At 44.6% G+C, this 22,908-nt stretch overlaps 1 protein-coding gene across 1 annotated transcript in view; it reads left to right on the forward strand.

Annotated features, from left to right (window-relative positions):
- The window catches only part of CACNA2D3 (calcium voltage-gated channel auxiliary subunit alpha2delta 3), an 858,555-nt gene that overhangs the window by 176,454 nt on the left and 659,193 nt on the right, over positions 1–22,908 (forward strand). Inside the window, exon 3 of the mRNA XM_042979174.1 lies at positions 1,424–1,540. Coding sequence (XP_042835108.1) covers positions 1,424–1,540 — 117 coding nt within the window. The remainder of the gene's footprint in view (positions 1–1,423; positions 1,541–22,908) is intronic.

Raw genomic sequence — 22,908 nt, forward strand, 5'->3', positions numbered from 1 at the left:
TATTAGAAATTAAAACTGACACATTTAAAAATTAATGAATTCAAGCATAAAAACTCATTACATATTAACATAAGTAACATATTTTATGAAAAACAATTGTGTCTTCCCAAAAAAAAGAAAGAGGAGTGGTACTTCTTTTTTTTTTTTTTTTCATTTTTGCAGATCTTTTTAATGGTTTACGAGAAAACAGGTAGACCCTCATATCAGTTTCTGTTTCAGTCTGTTGTGATTTTTTTAAATCTATGAAGAAAATCTGGCTTCACATAGATATGCTGTTGGGGAAAAGGAAAATTTGAGGGACCCCTGAAAGGGTCTCAGAGAATCCTCAGGGATCATGGATCACTTTGAGAACTGCTGCTTTCAACAGATAAATCACTAGAGTATGTGATAGGCTTTAAGTGAAAAATAGTCTTTGAGAGTTTGAGTAAATTATGGGTTAAATCAGTCTTTTATGAACAGATGAACACATTATGAAATCTTATATAAAGTATTGTTTTTATGGTTTTTGTACTTATGATACATTCTCCTTTCTGTGAGCTCATTGGGGATAACATAAGAAGTCCACGATGAACATTTAGTAGAGGGAATTGAAATGCTAAAATCCATGGCAAGGATTCTCTCATTATAAAATGTTTATAAGATGCTCTGCCATGTGACCTTCTTCAGTTCCCATTCCAGTTTAGGAGTTGGCATACTTTTTCTATAAAAAACAGTAAATATTTTAGTCTTTGTGGGTCATCTGGTCTCTGTTGTTAGTATTAAACTTGATTGAATACATAAACATATGGGTGTGGTTTTGTCCCAATAAAGCTTTATTTATAAAAATAGGTGATGGATTAGATTTGGCCCAAGGATTATATTTTGCCGACTCCTGCAGGAGTTATACATTACAGTCATAGCCTTGAAACTCTCTTTCCCTAAATCCCTGGTCTTTGGCCATGAAAAAATTAAGTTTGTGATGTTCAAAGGAAAAAGCACACACACACACACACACACACACACACACACAAACATACACACGAGTTGAATTTCTTCATTTTTATTTTATGACACATTTGGAACAGTCAGTTTCTAGTGGCGTTGGCTGTGTGATAGCTAGCAAATCTGGGCAGTCCTCCAGGACGACTGAGTGCGGTCAAGTCCGAAGTGTAGAGTGTTGATTTCAAGAACTGAAGAGGACGGATGATAAAGAGTTTGATTGCTTTAGGGTTTTGTTTCATTTCTTTCCTGGGTGCTAGTTAAGTTTCTAAGACAGCCAGAGCCAATTTTCACATTTCTCCTTAGTTGATTTAATAATTTCGAAATATAGTCCAATCTCCCCAAACCCAAGAGAGATGGTCCTATTTATGCCTTGTAAGTAGGTATGCTCCAGAATCACAGGTGTGCTGTTATATGCCTTTCTTGTTGCCTTCCCTCCTTACAGAAATACAAAGAGTATGAGAAAGACGTAGCCATAGAAGAAATCGATGGCCTCCAACTGGTGAAAAAGCTGGCAAAGAACATGGAAGAGATGTTTCACAAAAAGTCTGAAGCAGTGCGGGTAAGTGCCTCTGGTATCTTCTCTGTATTGCCCAAAGACACGGAGGCACCTTCAGGGGCTGGCATTGATGACTCCAGCTCTCAAAGATCAAAGTTGACTCAGCTATTATGTAAACATTTTACTTTCTTTAGTTAACCAGCAAAAGCAGTTAGTAGGGGCACGATAGGGTTCAGGTGACAGTTTTCATCTTAGAATTTTATGTCTTCAGTGTAAGTGCCACTGATTGTACAGTCTCAGAGGATGGCTTATGACTGTGCGATACATTCACTAATTAACCAAAAATCATTCAAAGGCACATTGTAGTTCAACTACAACTAAGTTGTAGTTCAACTAAGCAACTATAAAAAATTTAAGCCACGTTTGCCGAAATGTGGAGTTGAAAATCTCAATGGAGTAATGGAATCTAGATGAACTTGGAGGCTTCCCTTACCTCTACTGGAATATTACTATAATTATAATGTTTCTCTCCACCAGTTAGAGCTCCCTGAGGTTTCATACTGTCATCAGGATGAATGGAAAAGTATCATTTTGGATTTCCAAGGTGGCTTCCAACTTTATTCCTTGTTGCCAGCTCAGCAGTGAATCTTACCTTCTTGCTTTAGAACACATCCCACATCTGTGCTCCGTTGGCACGAGGGTATGGGAAGGAATGGCAGTCTGAAGAGTTCTTTATCTCTAACCTATAGTTTGCTTACCTTTTGGTTTTGTTAATTATCTCCAGAATCACTTTGCTCTAAAAGGCCTCTTTCTACTTTCACTTCTCCCACAATTCATTGGCCCAACAAAATTTCCACACATTATTCCTGCTTTAGACCTGACAGTGCCACTCCAGTGCTTGTCTCTTAAAACATTTTTGTGCTACTTGGATTGCGGGGAGGAGGGTTGTAGCCAAGTAGGGAAGAACATGAGTTTGGCCTGGCTTCTGCGCCTGCCTTGGTCACTTACTGAGCTTTTACCTTTAGTAAAACTGCCCTTGGGAGCCTCAATGTTCTCTTCTGTAGATGGCAAAAACACACAGGCTGAACGAGGCTTATACGAAGTCATGATTTTGAGCGACTGAGCACAGACCCTGGCACACAAGCCATGCTCATTGAATGGCTGCTTTATACCGCCACTATGGTTGTTACTGACGTAAGTAGAGACTTTTAGGGAGGAAGTCTGAAGTATCTTAGAAGAAAAAAACATTACTTTTAGTTGCTACAGAAGTATTGCCCTGACAGCCAGCCCTGGGAGCTTCGTGGTGATCCCTGCATGTCCTTATGTCTCTACCTTGAAGCAAGTGCTGTTCTTTACAGACATGGTAGCCATCCGCATCTCACACTCAGAACCTGAAATACAAATGCAAAACAAAACAAAAGCCCACAGTAATTACTGTTTTCTGCTTATAAAACGAACACCCCTTTGGTGGCACTTGAAGAATATATTGAAAAGTATCAAACAGAGAACAAAAATCACCTGAAAGTCAGGCTTGTGTTCTTGGGTTTCCTTCCTTCTAGTCTTTTAAATTTGCATTTCTGTGCATGTACTTGTGTGTTTTTCTTTTTCACATTGGCAGGTGTACTGCCTGTTTGCTTTGGTGTCCGACTTCTCTGCGCTTGTTTGCACCAGTGCTCTGTGTGCTTTTCCTGGCATCAGTACCTTACGTGATTTTCTTAAATGGCTGCATCACATTTGAGTTTAACGACGTGTCTACATGATTTGACTATTCCTCCAAATCTGGATATTTAAGTTGTTTGCAAGTTTTGGTATACATAATGCTGCAGTGAACCTTCTTGTATATTAATAACAGATCAGATGCCTCGGCACCTACTATATGTTTGGTGTTCCTCTTAGGATTTTACAGGTACTTGCTTGTCCTTAGAGCAGCCCCCAGAGGAAGGTATTATTACTATCCCACTTGTACAGAATAGAAGACAGAGAGGCAGAGGTTAAGTCACTTCTCCAGGGTCACATAGGGGGGTGGGGGATGGGCCTACGGACCCAAGTCCACGTTCTTCATCACATCCGTGCCCTCAGCATCAGTCCTTTACTTTGATTTCCTTCAGATGAATACCTGAACACAGAAGACAGTGTAGAGACGCTAACCCCATCTTCAAAGGTTTCTGCTTGCGGCGACATTCGTGTTCAGATAAGGTTGTGCCAGTTCACGGTTCCTCCAGCAGGAGTGGCACGTGAATGCTCATTTGCCTGAATCCTCACAGAAAAATGACGATGTTTTATTTTGTTTTAAATAACAACGGTTGTCAGTTTGAGAGAAGGAAATGCTATTTTTAGAGAATTTTTTTAATGTTTATTTATTTTTGAGAGAGAGAGAGCGAGCGAGCATGAGTGGGGGAGGGGCAGAGAGAGAGAGGAGACACAGAATCTGAAGTAGGCTCCAGGCTCTGAGCTGTCAGCCCGATGGCCGATGTGGGGATTGAACTCATGAACTCTGAGATCATGACCTGAGCTGAAGTCGGACACTTAACCGACTGAGCCACCCAGGCCCCAGGAAGTGCTATTTTTGTTTCAATTTGGGTTTCTTTGTGAATCACAGAATTTTAGAGCAGAAGAGGACTTACATCTCTTTAGCTTCTACCTCTGTGATTGACAGACAAGGAAGCCCGGGATGGGAACCTGATCCTTGGGGGGCTTGTGCAACATAGCAGGGTGATGCAGAGGTCCAGCCAGCTCCAGAACCTGGACTCATCGCTCAGAGGCAGGGGCCCACGTGGCAAGTGAGAGGTTGGTGAGAGAAACTAAAGAACCAAAGGACCTCTTTTCCTCACTCACCTCCGTGAAGATGCCAGGAGGAGTAGGTGACTTACTAATCTGTGCTCATGTTTATTGAGTCTCTATGCACCAGGCCCCATGTGAAGCACTTTATATAGGTCATCTAATTTCAACCTGCCATCAGCCTTGGGAGTGAGACACCGTTCCTACATCACTGGCTCAGAGGATGAGCACACAGGCTTGGCAGGATGGAGTCACAGGCCCAGGTCACATGGACGGGCTCAGTGGGGTTCCTTTTGCACCAGAAGGTAGGATTGCAGTGCCTCTGGGTGTAGCTGACCAAAGTGTTTTGCACAGTGACTGGCGAACAGGAAGCATTCGGTAAATGTTTGCTGTAATTGCTGGCAAGGGGACCTTTCAGTGTGTAAGTATTTAATAACTGAGAGAGTCGTGAAGCTTTAAAAAGCTTCAAGGATATTGACAGCAGGGAACTTAATTTTGAAACCTTTTGTTTTAAATTAATGACTTAAAAAAAAAGAACTGATATGGTTGGTGTGGTTCCTCTGAGAAGGAAAAAAAAGGGTGCTTTATTTAAATTGAAATGTACCCAGACTAAAGGCATCCAGTATTCTCTGAACTGTGTATTTTAAAATAGATGTAGGAGACCCTTTGTAAACACACTTGATACCATAAAATCTAGGTTAGCTGGTCCAGTGATACGTGGCAGTCCCTGCTTCCAATCTTTAAACAGAAAAGAGGGCTTGTATGTCAAGTTGGGGTTTGGTTTGGAGGCAGTTTTGCTATTGAGATGGGCCTGGTCCTGCTGTGAGCCATGCAGCACTACTGACAACAGTCATGAGCCATGTGGCATTTGGGATGAGAGCAGGTGGCCACTGAGAGGGTCCCTGGATGTTGCCTTATGTGGAGGCCAAGGAGCAGTGGGTGTGACTGTTTTTCATATTATAATGACACCTCACTTCTCAACTAGGAAAGGTTGCTGTTTGTCCCTGGGATTGGTAAGCTTTTGAAGTGCAGACACCTCAAATGCAAATTTGCCTGTGGGTTTGCAGGTGGAGCCCTTATTTGCCAGGTGGCCCTAGAATGAACCACCGTGCAACAGGGCCCTTCTCGTCCCATTCCGCGTCACCCACTGAGCAGCGACCCCTTTCTCTAATGGCCCAAGAAAAGTGGATTTTAGAATTTGCTCCATCGTTCTGGGGTACCATGCCTGGAAATCCTGTTTCCAAGCTTCCATCCCCACCCCCAGCAACCTGAGTTGGGTCAGAGGTCCTAGTGCCTTCCTGACAGTAACTGATCCAGTACCGAGTGCTCATGGATGGTCGGATGGTGGATGGCCGGGAGGACTCAGGAACATACATAAGAAATAACTGACTCACAAACGACACAGATTGTTAAAATTTCCATTGATGTCTATAAAATCTTTGTGAGATGGGTGCTGGCAATTTCGAAAGGGGCATACCCCCTCTGGTCTGTGAAAGTAGGTGCAGTGAGTCAGTCTGGGCTCGGAAACAAAGGAGCACTTACAATCCCGCCCCACCCGCCTGTCATGTCTTGGCCGTTAAACAATGTTGATCTTTTCTCTGTCTCTTCTGGCTTGATTTCATCATTCCCCCATCACTTTTCCCAGTGATTAGTTGAATCAGAGTGATTTTATCATACTCGTCCCCTATTTGAATTACTCTCCACTATGCAATTATCCTATCACAGAAAGTCCTATTTTCTCCCCGTCAGATGTCTGGAGTAAATGTGAAACCCGGAGTGGCCTGCCCATTACATAACCTCTGTCCTCTGCTTGGTAATGGATTATACGTAACTTTTTTTTCCCCCCCGGCCTAGCAAATTACAAATAACCTTAGCTTCGGTAATTGCCATTAACATAATGGTGCCATCATTATGGTAGCATTTCTTAACTAATATTTTCTAGCACCTTTCTAATGCTGTCGGTGGTTTAAATAATTTTTTTTAATTCACTCGGTGGGTTGATGTGTAGGTTATTTTAACTTAAGAGCCAGATTGGGCTTGATGCAGTGATGCTGCTACTCGCTCGTGTACAAGATCATTGTGCCCAAAGCATTATCTCCCACCTTCTTTGTTCAAACGTATTCAAGCTACCAAGCCCTCAATTGATGTTACTGAGCAATTTATCAAGTTTTAAGTCCCTATAAATGGACAAGAAATGGAATCAATTTGTTTTTAGTTCATTAACATTTCAAGGAAGATACTCCACATGCTGGACGCAGGGGAAGTGATATACATCAATCCTCCGCCAGTAGTGGACCCCTGTTGGGCCATGCCTAAGTGACACCTGGAAATGCTCAACTGTGTCACAAGAGAGCTCATCCGAAGCACTTTTGACCTAGCTCCCCTTTATCCTGAGTTGCTGATGACTTGAGGGAAGAAGGCAAAAGAATTGTGTTCAGTGGCTTTGTTATACAGATGGGCTGCCCCAGCATTTCCTTTGTCTTCAAAATCCAAGCCTCCACTGGGAGTAATACAAGCTATTACACAGCGGGGAGGATCATCTGAGGCCCTGGGGAGCTCTGAGCAGGCACAGACAAACCTACAGTTGGAGGGGAATCGGTAGGAAGTAAATCTGAGTAACTGTGGGCATCTCTGATTATAGGCATATGCTTTTAGGACAGATTCCAACACAGCCAGGAGATGTAATGATGCTGTGATTTTGGAATGGTCCATATAATTGAGATGAGCAGCACAACCTGGAAAAAGTAGATACACCAGGAAATAATAAACAGAAGGATTTTGGAGAATTTGCACATATATACTAGCATTCTCTAGAATGGCTTTCTGAGGGGGAGTTCTCCAGAATAAGTATTGCCTTTGATCTTGTGGAACAGCTCTGGGGCAGCCACTGCCTTCATCACACTGATCTTGGCTAGAATTGTAACCTCCAAAGGACCCGGAAGGCTTTGAGGTTGTACCTGCTTCCAGGGCCAGGTACTGATCCATCCATGCGGCTTTCACTGCTCTACCGGACAGACTTCAGATCTCCAATAGCTTAAACACGTTTCTCTCTCTCTCTCTCTCTCTCTCTCTCTCTCTCTCTCTCTCTCTCTCTCTTACACACACACACAGGATTATAGGATGTTATCTAGTTTGGTAGCATATCAGGCAGAACATTAAGTATTTTATTTGCTGTTCAAATTCATCTTCTCCCCCAAGCAATTAATTAGAAATGTCTAAAACAACCAACTTCCTTGGGGAGTATGAAAAGGCACAGGAAGCAGGTTGTACCTAAACTTTCTAAGTGAAGAGTCTCTTGTTTTCCAACCTTGGATAAGATAGTTAATAATTTTGATAGCACTCTGAAGCTCAGACCTGTAAATAAACTTAATCTTGTTTTACTTAGTTTCTGATTTACATTGATAAAATGATAAATCATGCACTTGAAAAAGAGTGTATTGCTTAAAAATAAACATCCTTGCTTCTTGGGAAAAACTAAAAGAGACTAGATTATATATTAAGTTTCTCTCCCCTCCTATAGCTACCTGCTGTTCGCTGCAGAACTGATTCCCATTATAGCTGTACTGTGGGAAGTAATTGCTGTTGTACAGTAATTCAATTTCAGTGCATTCACGCATCAGTTCACCGATAGGGGTTTATCTGGAGAAACCTGGGACTTGAAAGCTTTTTATCGAGAAATTCCACAGGCAGCAAGACGTTTTTCCTAGGTAACGAATATCAGTATTTGCATTTAATAAACATTTACCTTCTCAGAAAAATGGATTTTTTCCCCCTGCAGAAGAGATTTATGCCAATCTTCCAAAAAGCTAGAGGGTACTATTAAAGCAACTTCCTCTAGCTGTTTTTTGACTGGTGTCTACATATGTATGACTATAAAACGCATCTATGTCTTTATGTAAATATATATATTATATATATATATATACACACACACACACACACACATACATACATACACACACACGCTGAGGCATGGAGAGTAGGAGGCACTTAAGGAAAGCATGATCTGTACCACACATATACATGATATAAGGGATAATATCTACAGAGACTATATGAATACTTCCAGTTTAAAGACTCATCTATATCTGTAGGCATTGTGAAAATTGTTGGTGAGGAATATTTTCAAAAGGATACCCATTAAGTTGGAAAGGAAGTCAACCACTTGATTTATGAATTTCTAAATGAAGGGCAGGTTCATAGGACAGACTGTTTCTTCCTATATACAAAAGCTCTTAGATTGTAAGGACTCTTTACATATTAAGTCCAAAATGAGCTGTAGAAGTCTTAGGAGCTGAATATACCTAACATTGCTAAAAGGCCCTTTAGTTCTTGCCCAAAAGAAGAAGAAACTGGACACATTCAAAAGATTTTTCTGCCTTTGTTCATTTCTCATCTGATCTCAGAGTTTCCAAACATGTTTCTTAAAAGAGGAGTAAATTTATTTCAGGCAAAAATATAGTGTTTTGAGTCACAAATGAAAAGACTACTGTTTGTTACATTATTGTATCTTGTAGTCTATTTGCTTCTTTGCCCACCCCTCCCTCCCTCCCTCCCTCCCTTCCTTCCTTCCTTCCTCCCTTCCTCCTTTCCTACCTCCCTTTTTCCCTTCCTTCCACAAACTGGGTTGTAAAACCCCATGCATATGTGTAAGAAAATTTACAGCAGAAACCTCACACCAGAAAAAGCTTAAAAAGTAGCAATGTGGTGCCTGGGTGGCTCAGTCGGTTAAGCATCCAGCTCTTGATTTCGGTTTAGGTCATGATCTCACAGTTTGTGGCATCAAGCCCCACATTAGGCTCTGCATTGACCATGTAGAGCCTGCTTGAGATTCTCATTCTCATTCTCTGCCCCTCCCCCTGCTCACTCACGATCTCTCCTTCTCTCAAAATAAATAAGTAAACATTAAAAAAAAATAGCAACAAACTGGATTCACCAGTTTTGATGAAGTCAGTGAACCACTCTTGGTTGATGGTTGAGGTGAAAACCACAAGTCTTCTTGGGTTTATTCCAAAAGGGATTGGGTCTCCTGTAACATACTTCAGATTGTATCCACCTGAGCCTCACAGAGAGGCCCAGAAGGCTGTTCTCCAACCTACGTTGAGCAGCTCACCTGCCTCCTGGGGGAGATAAGTTTCCTGCTCAAAGAAGAAAGGACGTTTTGTAGGTGACATTTCATCTCCTGTCTCCATCACCCTCCTCATGCGGGAAGTTGGGTTGGCTTAGTGAACTGTATCCTGACTCTCCTGCTTATTCTGGAGATGTTGGCCCTTAGGCGTTCTTCTTTGTGCGCAGAATCACCGCTCGAAGCTCTTGCCAACTTCAAAGTTATTAGGTACATTCCTAAACGTTTCTCTAAAATCTCTCCATTTTTAAAGTTTTATGGAAGACTTAGTTTTGGATTTTCTCTGTAACTCACCTCACCCATATTTGCTTTATTTCTATTTTTGTTTTGTTTTCATTGATTATACACATTCGTTGTAAAAAAAATAACAGAAGGTGCAGAAAAGGATAAAGGAGAAAGTAAAGATCACAACACCAGGGGATTAAGAGGCACTTGGTATCTTTCAATACCTTTTGTTTTTAAACATCTTAATTTCTTTTCTTCCTGATCTTTTTCTATTTGTGCATTTGTATATGCGTTTACGTGCATTGAATCATTCTTACCTGTAACCAGGTTTTTTACAAAATTAATTTTACATGTTGTGGACATCAACCCATGTCAACGAATATATATATTCCTGTTATTTGTTCTAATCAAGAAATTCTCTTTTGGTGAGTAATTGAAGTTATTGGTGAAATACTACTTGTGAAATAGCATTTCCCTATGATAAGCATGACGTGAAAAACTTTCTTGCAGAGAAATTGTGTCCATTTATTTGATGCATTTATTAGGACGTATTCTTGGAAACAAAATGGAGGCTTTTGGTATCCCTTGCCAGCTTGTCTTCCAGACAGCATCCGCCTGCTCGTGTTCCCACCTGTGAGGCTGGAGAGGCTCTCCTTCTCCATTGTCCTCTCTGACATTTGGCTGCTGTTACTTTTGATCTTTGTTAGTCTTACAGGCACAAAGTAGTATCTCATTTTACTTTGTTTTATTTAATTGCTCAGCGTTTAGCATGGAGGATCTTCTCTGGCTCCTCACTTGCCCTGCACCAAGGTTTGTGGCAAATTACACAATGTCTCGGAGCACGGGCATCAGTGTTACAGCATAGAGAACGTCCGTGCTGGTCCTTTATCATCTCTCAAAGAAGTGTGTAGGCCCAGGAACTTTCTTGGACACACTTGGAGGGCCCTCCCTACCCCTTTCCTCTTCCTTCCTGGACTGTATCATAATAACAGCCTGGTTGTAGGGGTGGGGATGTGGGGCACTGACTGCCAGTTTGGAGTGCCAGTTTGGAAGAGTTTTCTGGGAACCCCAGTGGTTCAGCACCTGAGGGCCATGGTGCTGGGTGTTTTAGACCCTCCTACTGAAGGAAAAAGTCACTAGTCCCAAGAGAAGTTGAGCCTGGTATAGCCCTTCTCACTGAGAAAGGACTCTATTTCCAGCTGGCTTGTTGCTGGGTGCCAGCGGTCACTTTGGGTCATTTCTCCTTAGGGTACCATCTTTCTATATGTTCATTGGTCAGTTGTTTTTCCTTTTTTTCTAATAAACTGCCTGTTAATGTCCTTTTCCATTGTGTGTATTATACTTGCTTCCTTTCCTTGTCCCCACTCAAGCCCTGGTATCTGTCACAGTATCTTGAGTCTGCAGTTAAGTGTTCATTAAACATTTGTTGACTGACTTACAGACCTTCCCTCTTGGCGTCAGGTAACTTAAAGTCAGAGTGATCATAGTTACAACTCTTCCCTTTGACCAAAGATGTCCTGAATGATGAAGGGGAAAGAAGAATATCAGAGTTTAATTGCAGAGAAACCGCAGGGCTCACGGGCCTTCCAGAAATTCACTGTGTGTTCTGAGTGAATGAGTCCTATGTATGCTGTCCCAAATCAGACTGCGGCCTGCTTAGACTCTAATCCTCAGCTTCGGCCCAGTCCCTCCCCATGTGGCCCTTCTCCTGGAAGTAGGTGAATAGGGGACTTGAAATGGGCAGAAACCAGGCCAGCTGCTCAGAGTGGAAATAAAAGTTAACAATTTCTATCGAGGGAATCAAAGAACTGCCTCCCTGCCTTCCTTCCATCTTCCTTCCTTTTTCCCCTCTCTCCCTTCCTCCCTTCCTTCCTTCCTTCCTTCCTCCCTTCCTCCCTTCCTCCCTCCCTCCCTTCCTCCCTCCCTCCCTTCCTCCCTCCCATTTGGTTGGAACCAATGAAGGAAGACGCTTCCTGGACAGGGGAGGAGAATGTCAGTGTTCTGAGGCTATGACTTAGCAGAATAACTATAATTTCCCTGATGTTCTCTGAGCCTGGCTGGGTGATCTTCTGGTCATAATGCAAAGCTGGGTGCTAGAGCTAGGGTGTGTGCCCCCAGGCTTGGCAGATGTTTCTCTTCATGTGGCAGGTGGTAAAATGGGCAGCTCACTACCCACAAGAAATGGAGCACACTGATGTATGAGCAGATTCAAGGGGCTTTTCGTAAATTTGAGTATGATGTCATGAAGGAGAGTTTTGGAGTGATGCTGAGAGTAGTTGCCAGGCTCCCCACTTCTGGGCTTGTTGCTCTCTCAACTGTAGCATGGCTGGGTCAGGGCACCTGTCTAGAGCCCCACCCCATCCTGCCAGCATGGTGCATCTTGGCATCCTCTTTACTCCTTTTATTAAACTTTTGAAAGCTGTACTGAACTCTGTTTTGCTTAGTGTTGACTTGAGAATTGCTGTCTGTCCTCTAGAACCCCAGTGTCATGAGGGTGGGGACCGCGATGGTCACACCTCCCCTTGTAGCCCCGGGACCCAGACTGGGCACTCGGCAAGTATCTGTGAATGAATGAACTTGCTACCCCTGTGATGATGCTGTCATGGGGGTAAGCCCCCCATGCCTGGGAAGACCATCTGGTCATCAGGACATGGTGCCAGGTAAGGTTTCCTGGGTGTTTCCTGTGTGTTTGTGCCTGCCCTGGCCCCTGCTCCCCACCAGAGGATCCATTTCTCCTCTGTCTCAGAAGTTTGGATTTGCTTTATGTTGTACGATGATAAAGAAAAAGAAAGAGAAAAATTTCTTTCCCATCCAAAGTGAAACATCATTTAAAATCATATTTCCCATTTTCATTGCCTATTTTTATTCTCCCTTTATAAAATCCGGTTTTGAAAGATTTCCTGTCGCTTTGGTCAAGACCAAGTAGACCAAACAGCCTGGGGAACAGAGGCTCGTGGCCATGGAGACCTGCGTGAAATTACAGTGCTGATCCCTGCCTTTAGCCTAAGTAGCAATTATGCCCCATCAGGGCGCCCACATGGAGGCTTTGAGCTCGCCTCACTGCGCTCTCTGACTGCCTCTCCACTAGAACTAAAAGAGGGAGGCCTCGTCTGCAGGTGGAAGACGTGCAAGACACTATCTGAGCCCGAGTGGCTGGGTGGGGACAGCTCAACACAGCAGTGTTATACCAAGGTGCTGGTTCCTCTGCTGATTTTTCAAAGATTGGTATCGTTTCTACACCAGACCAGGTAGCAAATAATGCCACTTAATTTATACTCAGGCGAGGCAAAAGAAATCTTAAGAGATTTGTGGGTGGGAGGAAATTATGGTGAATCACTGAAGTGTCACCATCAAGAGATCAAAATGACAGAATAAAGCCATAATAATAATAATAAAAGACCATTGGCTTTAATTGTATAAATTACTGGCAACAAATTAAGGGTTTTCGGTAATATTTTGAATGCATAGTTAGTATGTTTAACCAAGGATGAGTTGGTGACATCAGTTGTCTGTTTCTGGTCTCTGCTCAGTTTCCCATATGGAGGTAAGGAGCAGCTGGTCCTACAAACACAGCGAGATTATTTACGTTTTGTAAATTAGGTTAGGAGGGGAAAATGAAAAGGTAGTTGGGGATTCATTGGCATTTCATTTACACTGCATTCAGCAGAGGTTTGACAGCCCTTTTGAGTAATCAGAGTCTTTGTTGAAAATCAGCTGGGATATCATTGACTGTGCATCTCGAACCATACTGGCTGCTTGAACAGACAACATATAATGCTTTTGCACGATCAGGGGCAAATGGGATTTTTTCTCTTTTTTTTCTGGTGTGCCTTTTAGCTGATTCTGTGTGTCAGTTGGGGAGGAAAATCATATCCTCAGGAATATACTTAGCTTCTCTCACTGTGTGCGTTCAGTGATTCTGGAGCATCTCATCAGGTTGTTTGATGGGCTTCGTAGAGCCGTCCTTCCCGGGGTCTCTAGAAGGCTGCGGTGGCCATCGGAAAGCAGACCCTCATCCTGGTCACAGGGGGAGTTGCTTGTAAACACTCCAACGCCAACCAGTGAGGAGGAGTCTCCTCCCCTCAAGCAGGTATCTCTGGAAGAACTTCAGGCCAGGCAAAGGTGCTGGTCCTCGGCACTTTTACCGAGAGGTGAGCTGGCGGGTACCAGCTGCAGAGGGGCAGTGGAAGGAGCTCAAGGCAAGAGCAGGGCCAGACTTGAGGGGGGGGCAAGGCCCATGGGCAGCTGTTTGGACCGTTAAATGGTGGCCTCTCTTAGAGGAGTCTTGGCCTCTCTTAGACAGCCTATCTCCAAGAGGACTTCCCCCAAAAGCTCGGTGGACCTCTTCCTTTGCCGTGCTGGGAGTCTGTCCTTGTAGTCTGTGTATCATCTGGGGACAGTGTAGTCCACAACAGGAAATCAGAGGTAGCCTCTGAGGGCAGACATGGTGGAGATGAGTTTACTCCAAGGAAGTGTGTTCTGCCTTCTTTTAATTTTTTTTTCTAATGTTTTTATTTATTTTTAAGACAGAGAGACAGAGCATGAGTGGGGAGGGGCAGAGAGAGAGGGAGACACAGAATCCGAAGCAGGCTCCAGGCTCTGAGCCATCAGCCCAGAGCCCGATGCGGGGCTCGAACTCACGAGCTGTGAGATCATGACCGAAGCCAAAGTTGGACGCTTAACCGACTGAGTCACCCAGGCGCCCCTGTTCTGCCTTATTTGGCAAAAATGAACACAGGGTGGACCGAGTGGGTGTTCTTCTAAAGCTGAGTGTGTGTGTGTGTGTGTGTGTGTGTGTGTGGGCGCACACATATGTACACACCTGAGTGCATCTAATGGTGTCGGGAATGGGAGCTGGGGAGTGGAGGGTGACGCATGAATGTTTGCTCTCACAGGAATTGCTTCAGTGGAGAGACGGAGGTCAAAAACAAGCAGTGGTGTCACAGTTGTAAAGCAGTGGCCCCTGGCCAGTCCTGGCCGCAGACAGGTTTTGCTTGATCTGTGTGGGCTTTGAGAAAGAAAGTGAAATCACATATAAAAATAGGAAGTGATATAAAAATATCCAGATTTAAAATAAATAAATGTTAAAAAAAATTTAAAAAAAGAACTCTTTCTCTGACCCTCCCCTGCTCATGCTGTGTCTCTCTCTGTCTCAAAAATAAATAAATGTTAAAAAAAAATGTAAAAAAAAATCCAGATTTAAAGCTTTACAAATTGAGAGGTGTACTCCCCCCCTCCCTTGTCCCCCATCCCCACATGGCAACAGTCTGCATGAATGTTCATTTTGTTGATTTCCATGCTGCCCCCTGCTCATGTATGTGGCTGCTCTGGCCCCAAAGAGGGCTGAGTTTGCAGCCTCTGGAGTAGTCCGATGAGGGCCACAACCTCTTTAGGGGACACGGAGGAGTGTTTGAGTGTGTGAAGCTTGAAAGCTCCTAGGCAAGTACTCGGAGCTTTCACAAGTCATGCTGGACATTGTCCCTGTTATGGTCACCAGCATCAGCACATTATGGAGTGCTTCTCCTCAGCCACACTGCTCTGCTGTGCTCTCTGTGTTTGGTCTCATTTAAATGTTCCATCCCTGTGAAGTGGGATTGAACAATTCTTGGCTGGGGAGAGGGGATGTTCACAGGATAAGAAAGCTTTGTACGGGGACATGGGATTTCTGTGTGTGTGTGTGTGTGTGTGTGTGTGTGTGTCTTTAAGTTTGTGAACCACTGGATGGGACTCTTTCTGAGATTTTCTTCACCTTTAACATTTTAGAATTGCAGCCCTTGTTTTAGGCTTTTATGCATAAGAAGTCCTATTACTTTTGTTGTGTATTTTCTCCCATCTCAAAGAAGACTTAGATCTATGTAAATAACTCTCAATCTGGTCTCATTCATAGAATCAGGCAACAAAAATGAGAAGTTACCCCCTCCCTCCAGTACCCCTCCCTACAGCGCACACTTTCCTACTAGAATGATGGCGGAGACAATATCTCTCACGGGGAGAAGGGAATGAAAAATGCTCAAAGTGGTTACATTTGAATATGTGGCACTTATCTCTCTGTGCAGGCACCTTATAGAAAAATAATTTATCAAGCTTCGTTCAAGAAAAAAGAACATTACATCTTCGTCAACAACAACATCAAGGGCTCACCATGGTAGGAACGGGACAATAAAGGAGTTATTTTAGCAGAATTAACAGGAAGAAATTAGCCCCCTGTATCCTTCCTTTTTATCATGGTGTGGTGCATTTGCATATTTTGAAATTTCACATTTGCATAGTCAATGATTTTAAATTAGATTCTCACATCTCCTCTCTGATGTTTGTCATGTGTGTAACTCGTCTTAATAACTGAGTTGTTAGCATTTAAAAAAACAGTTATCTAATCATTGGCCCAACCTGGAACCACACCAGCACTGAGTTACCTTTGCAATCTTTTTAACAGCTTAGTAAGATACTATTCATGCACAATACTATTCACTCGTTTAAAGTGTACAAGTCAGGGGTGCCTGGGTGGCTCAGTGGGTTAAGCGTCCGACTTCGGCCCAGGTCATGAGCTCATGGTTTGTGGGTTTGAGCCCCATATCGTGTTCCGTGCTGGCAGCTCAGAGCCTGGAGCCTGCTTCGGATTCTGTGTCTCCCTCTCTCTCTGCCCCTCCCCTGCTTGTGCTCTCTGTCCCTCAAAAATAAAGAGATGTTAACAAAAATTAAAAATAAAAGTATCTGGGATGCCTGAGTGGCTTAGTTGGTTAAACGTCCGACTTTGGCTCAGGTCACGATCTCATGGTTCGTGAGTTTGAGCCCCACGTCAGGTTGCATGCTGACAGCTCAGAGCCTGGAGCCTGCTTCGGATTCTACGTCTCCCTTTCTCGTTGCCCCTCCCCTGCTCATGCTCTGTCTCACTCTGTCTCTCAAAAATAGATAAATGTTAAAGAAATAAAAAAATAAAGTATTTGGGGTGCCTGAGTGGCTCAGTCGGTTAAGAGTCCCACTTCTTCTCAGGTCATGATCTCATGGTTTGTGAGTTTGAGCTCCATGATAGGCTTTGTGCTGACAGCTCAGAGCCTGGAGCCTGCTTTGGATTCTGTGTCTCCTTCTCTCTCTCCCCCTCCCCTGCTCATGTTCTCTTTCTCTCTCAAGAAGACAAACATTAAAAAAAATAACAAAGTATACAAGTCAGTGTTTTTTTAGTATACCCACAGGACTGTAGAACCATCACCCCAGTCAAGTGCAGAAGCTTTTCATCCACCCAAAGAGAAGATCCTATACCTGGCAGTCACTCTCCATTTACCCCAAAACCTCACTATTCTACTTTCTGTTTTATAGATTTACCTCTTCTGGATATTTCATATAAATGGAAGCATACAGTGTATGGTCTTTTGTGATTACCTTCACTGAGCATAATGTTTTCAGAGTTTATCTGTATTATAACGTGTATCAATACTTCATTCTTTGTTATGGTCAGATCGTGTTCTCTTGCATGGATTACCACATTTTTGTTTATCTGTTCATCAGTTGGTGGCTACTTGTGTTGTTTCTACTTTTTGCCTGTATTGACTAATGCTGCTGTGAGTATTTGCAGACATATTTTTGCATGGACATATATTTTTATTTCTCTTGGGTATATATAGGAGTGGAATTGCTAATCACGTGTTAATTCCAGGATTGACCTTTTGAGGGACTGCCAGACTGTTTCTAACATGGTTGTGCATTTTACATTCCCATCAGCAATGTTTGAGCTCTCCGATTTCTCCGTATCCTTGTCAACACTTGTTATTATCTGTTACATACATTACTGAGTGCAAAGTCATATCTCATTGTGGTTTGACTTGCATTTCCCTAACGAGCAATAATGTTGAGCATCTTTTTATGTGCTTATTGGCCATTTGTATATCTTTCTTGGAGAAATGCCCATTCAGATCCTTTGGCCATTAAATTTTTTTTTTATGTTTATTTTTGAGAGACAGAGTGAGACAGAGCAGAGGAGGGGCAGAGAGAGGAGGAGACACATAATCTGAAGCAGGCTCCAGGCTCTGAGCAAGTGTTCAGCACAGACCCGATGTGGGTCTCGAACCCACGAACCGTGAGACCATGGCCTGAGCGCAAGTCAGACACTTAAATGACTGAGCCATCCAGGCGCCGCTCCTTTGCCCATTTAAAAATGATGTTATTTGTCTTCTTATTATTGAGCTGGATGTATTCTTTATATGTTCTAGCTACTAGTTCCTTATCAAATATATGATTTGGAAATATTCTCCCCCATCCTGTGGGTTGTCTTTTTGCTATCTTGATGATGTTCTTTGTAGCCAAAAGTTTTAATTTTGACAAAATCCAATGTATCTATTTGTCCCTTTTTTGTGCCTGTGCTTTTGGCATCATATCTAGGAAGTCATTGCCTAATCCAAGGTCACAGAGATTTGTGCCTGTTTTCTAAGAGAGAGTGTTACCTCTTATATTTAGGTCTTTGATCCATTTTGAGTTAGTTTTTGTATATGGTGTGAGGTGGGGGTCCAACTTTGTTCTTTGCATGTGCAGATTACTTGTCTCAGCACCACCTGTTGAAAAGTACCCTTGCCACTCAAGGTGAGTTCCTTTCAACTTTGACATGTAATCAACTAAATGCTGCCATCGGAATATATGATCACTACTATAGCTGTGATCACAATGGCACTCTTATACTGATTCTGATAAGCATATATCAAGCACTCTTCATATGTTATCTGGTTTAGTGCTTATGACCCTCCTCTGAGTTGGGTAGCGTTACTACCAGTTATGAACCCATGTTACAGGTAAAGCAGCTGAGGCCGTTTCTCACTGTAGGTAGCTGAGATTTCAACCCAGGCCATCTTCCCTCTCAACCTGTGTGTTGTACTGTCTCTTCTCGGGTTTACATTAACCTCTCAAAAACAGTGGCTGTGAGTGATCAGGAACCTAGCTAAGCACTTCAGGTGAAACATGTTAGCGCTTTTCAGAGTACAGGGTTCACCAGAATAGCCTAGGAATATTGTCAGAATGAAGACTCCATTTCCGGAGGCTGAGAGTCTGCGTTTCCAGCGAGCTGAGAGAAGCGAATGCTGCTGGTCAGGGGATCACATTCCAAGTACAAGGAGATTAATTAGTTCACTGGTTCTCAGACTCAGGGGCACGTTGGAATCGCCTGGAGGCTTAGAAAATAGGGATGCCCAGCTTCTCCCCCAGGGATTCTAGTTGACTTGGTCTGGGGTGTGGACTGGGTGCAGGGATTTCCAGAAACTCCTCAGCATGTTCTAATGTGCAACCAGGTCTGAGCAGCACTGATTTATCTCGTTCCACCCCTCAGGGAGCCCCACAGGTAGGCACTTGAGTCTGCTTTGAGAGGCGAGGCTCCCAGCTTGCAGAGGCTACCTGACTGGCCTAAGGTCACACAGCTGCTAGGCTGTGGACTCCCAGGGGAGCTGGGAGTCCAGTCCAGGCATGATTGCAAGGGCTGCTCCCAGCTCTCTCATCGTGGTCTATGATTGCCTCCCCATCACAGTCAATTTGAAAAGGAGTCTGAGTGAAGTGGGTGACTGACCCTGGCCTGAGCCAGCCCTTACACAGGGTTGTCTGACTCCTTCCCCCACTTTCCCACACAGGGACCTCCCATCTCTCCTAGGGATATGCATGCGTTTTCACTCCCTGCTGCTCTGAACTGACCCAGATGTGAGGTCCCAGTCCCTATGAATCAAGTTCAGGTTCTCTCATTTATCTGGTTACTTCCTCACAGAATTGGACAGGATGAGCAGTGCTTCAAACTGATGCTTGTTGGGAGTGGGCAAAGTGCTCCTTTCTTTGAGAATTCCTGCCATTTTAAGGAGAAGATAAAAGTCGAGAGTAGCCGTGCACTTGATTGGTTGGCTGTTCCTGCCCTAAGGTGCCTTCATCCCTACAAGGCTGAGTGGCCTTGAGGGCTCACTGCACCTGCCCTGACTGCGCTTGGCCACAGGGGCTTTTACCATCCTATCCACGTTGTGGACTGTGAGCCGTGTCTTCTAAATCCGACAGCCTGGGTCTCTGAGTTGGCTGCTGTGGGGAGTAGATTGCAGCCATGAGGAAGAAGTCGGTTCCCAATCCACATGGAGTTTACCGGTCACTGGGGGAGATGGATGCTGAGTCCAAAGTTAGAAGAGTGGGCAGGCCTGGAGGCAGGAAGTCCCGGAGGCAGGGGGCCACGAGGGCAGCCGAGGACTGATGAGGAGCATAGCCTGGGACCCAGAGATGGCAGAGGATGGGCTCCAGGCACGAGGAGATTCACGGTTGAAGCTGGAGAGGGAGCTGGGAATGGGGCAAGTTCACAGAGCTGAAAGGAGAACAGAGCAGGGGTCGGCTTGGAGTGCGGAGAGCAAGATGAGGGGCCCTGAGGTCCATGAGGTGAGCTGGTGCTGGGGGTGGGGCAGAGGCTGGTGCGGTGGGGTAGAAGCGGTGGATTTGTGTGGTTATTCGAATGCCTCTCTTGCCACCCACCAGGGCGGCGGTTGGGTCCGTTGTGCCCCTGTGTTACCCTCAGCACCTTGCACACTTGGCTCCGTGGACAGAAGGTGCTTACTGAAGAATTTGCGTGTCAGCTAAAGATGCAGGAGGCAATGGGAGGGTTTGCATTTCTGTGTCTGCACTGCTCTCAGGCTGTCTCCCTCTCTCATTGTCCCTAGGGTAATGCTGCCATGTTCCCCACTTTTCTCTGTGCATCTGACTTATATCCACCCACCCCTTTCCTCAAAAATGTCTTTTCTCCTCTCAGTAATGGGAAGCAGCTCCTCCAGATCACAGCGGGAGGCTCAGTTCCTTGGTCGCCCGCCCCTCTCTTCTAGCTGAGTGTACTTTGAGGAGTGGAGAGAACAGATCCTTTGTACAGCCCCAGGAGCCAGAAGTCCCCAGGAAACACTCGGGAGGAAGGGGCTGAAAAGTCCCTGCAGCCTCTCTTGTGCTGAGAGAAACCCTGAGGTCTGTTCTCAGTGGAACAGAGCTTTAGAAAAATTTCAGCTACACTTAGCAGATGGATCCGTTCTGGATTGTCCTATTTTCATGAGTCTGACCCACCACTCAGGCAGTAAGTGGGTGCGGGCACCTTCTATGGGTCAGCCCAGGAGGGGAACTCACCCATTAATTCTTCAAGCTTGTCTCCTCTGGGGGGCTCACCTCTTTGAAGGCAGTTTTGTGGAGACAGTATGTAATTGCGTGCCTTCATCAGTGGCTTCTGGAAGCATGGCCCCTTTGTCTCAGTGACCCTAGCAATTGAAGAAGGCCTGCTTTGGGAATGGTCGCCTCTTGTAGAAGTAGGAGCACGGGGCCTTTGCCAACACCGTTTGTATTGCCTGAGGAGTTTTGATGCACTAGATACTCAGTTGACCCTGGTTCATTTCTTCTTTGGGAGGTAGCACATCTGCCTGGGCTTTGGAGCCTTGGAGACCTGGGGTTAGCCATCATTTACTGAGTGTGACACCTTTACCTCTCTAAGCCTCTGTTTTCTCATCTGTGAAATGGACATGATAGCATGTCAGGCATTGTGACTCTCAGGGTAGGGGCAGGGCTAGCTAGGTTTGTAGCTGGTTCCATCAAACTCGAGCCCAGATCGCTCCCTTCTTGAAACGGAGACACTGATGCAGAAGTCACCACCGGAAGTTACATGAAGGTCCAAGGGGAAGCATGAGTGCAGCATTAGCCTGGTGTCTGCGAGGAGGAAGCGCTGCAGATTGAACAGAACAGTTTAAACAAGAAAACTAGATTGATAACCTGAGCTCATCAGTCCCTGCCTTTCAGCCAAGGGTAGGATGGTTGTCCGGTGTGGGCAGCATTAGGCCAGCCTTTAATGGGGTGATGCACGTAGGGGAGCCCAGGGGTCACAGACAATTTTAACAGTTATGTGTGTATTTTATTCTATATTAGAGGAAATATAGCCACACTTTAAAGCAAAATTACATAAGGTATGTGAGTTGTTTTCAAGAAATGTAATAAGGAAAGGTGAGTTGAGGCCAGGCGTAACATGTTTTTTGGGGGGGAGGCATTTGGACACTCCCTGGGGCCTCACCATTAGAGAAGAGGACAGGCCAGATGTGCTCGTTGTGGCCATGGTAAGTGATGAAATAGATGCATGCAAAACAACTGGGGTTGATCTTGAGTGAAGCAATGTATTAGAGATAGAATCAGATTTCTAACATCAAGGCGTCTATATAAATTAAAAGCACATAAGACAGCACAGTTAACGCTGTTTATGAAACCGGATTAGAGCGGGTGCCAGTGGGGGCGGGGGCTAAGAGTGTAGGTCAGGGTGGGAAGGGAACATGTAGGTGAAGAGGGCGGGCTTGCATGGACAAGTGCCGATCATACGCTGAGTGTGAACAACTCAGTCTTGTGTGTGCTTGGTAGCTGTACACTCAGGCATAGGGTGAGCCGCAGATGGACGTGTCGGTCCCTGTCGGCATGCGGGACGGTGGGCTGAACTGGCAGGTAGCCCTGGCAGCAAGCAAATGTAGGGAGCGGGAGCCATGGTGCAAAGGTAGAATGATAACACTTAGAGTGAACTTCTCTTAAACTTTCTTTGTATGTGGCCCACCATTTGTGCTTCACACACACGACGGCACTCCTTTTTCTCAACAACCTTGTGAGGTAGGTAATATTATTACCCTTTCTTTGTGGAGTACACTGAGGCAGGTCCAAGGTCATGGAGAGAAAGCATGGGAGAGCAAGTGCTGACCCAGTGCATCTGACCCCAAAGTCCAGGCCCCCCATTCACGTTACGCACAAACTCCTTCAGCCAAAGATGCTTTTAAAATGGGTGCACCTTGGGGCACCTGGGTGGCTCAGTCGGTTGAGCAACTGACTTCGGCTCAGGTCATGATCTCACGGTTTGTGAGTTCGAGCCCCGCGTTGGGCTCTGTGCTGACAGCTCAGAGCCTGGAGCCTGCTTCAGATTTCAGATTCTGTGTCTCCCTCTCTCTCTGCCCCTCCCCTGCTCATGCTCTGTCTCTCTCTCTCTCTGTCAAAAATAAACATTAAAAAAAATAAAATGGGTGCACCTTTACACCCCCACCCTGGTTAATACTTGCATGGCTTGAGTTCTTTTGTCTGTACATTATTTAAAACAGTCCTTCTAACAGTAGTTAAAGGCCCCGTAAGCGGTATTAGGTTGGACCTTTTCAGGTGGAGGAAGATTCGTTGTTGCAGCCCTTTTGTTCCTCCTGATTCTTGATTTTGTGCCTCTGAAGTCCCGGGTCTTACCACCTTATTTCTTCCTTTCTTTCTTGTTCATTTGCATTATTGCAACAGTAATGCTGTCTCCTCCCCCATCCACGAGCCAGCC

The sequence above is a fragment of the Panthera tigris genome, chromosome A2, assembly GCF_018350195.1.
Source record: "Panthera tigris isolate Pti1 chromosome A2, P.tigris_Pti1_mat1.1, whole genome shotgun sequence".
Classification (NCBI taxonomy): domain Eukaryota; kingdom Metazoa; phylum Chordata; class Mammalia; order Carnivora; family Felidae; genus Panthera; species Panthera tigris.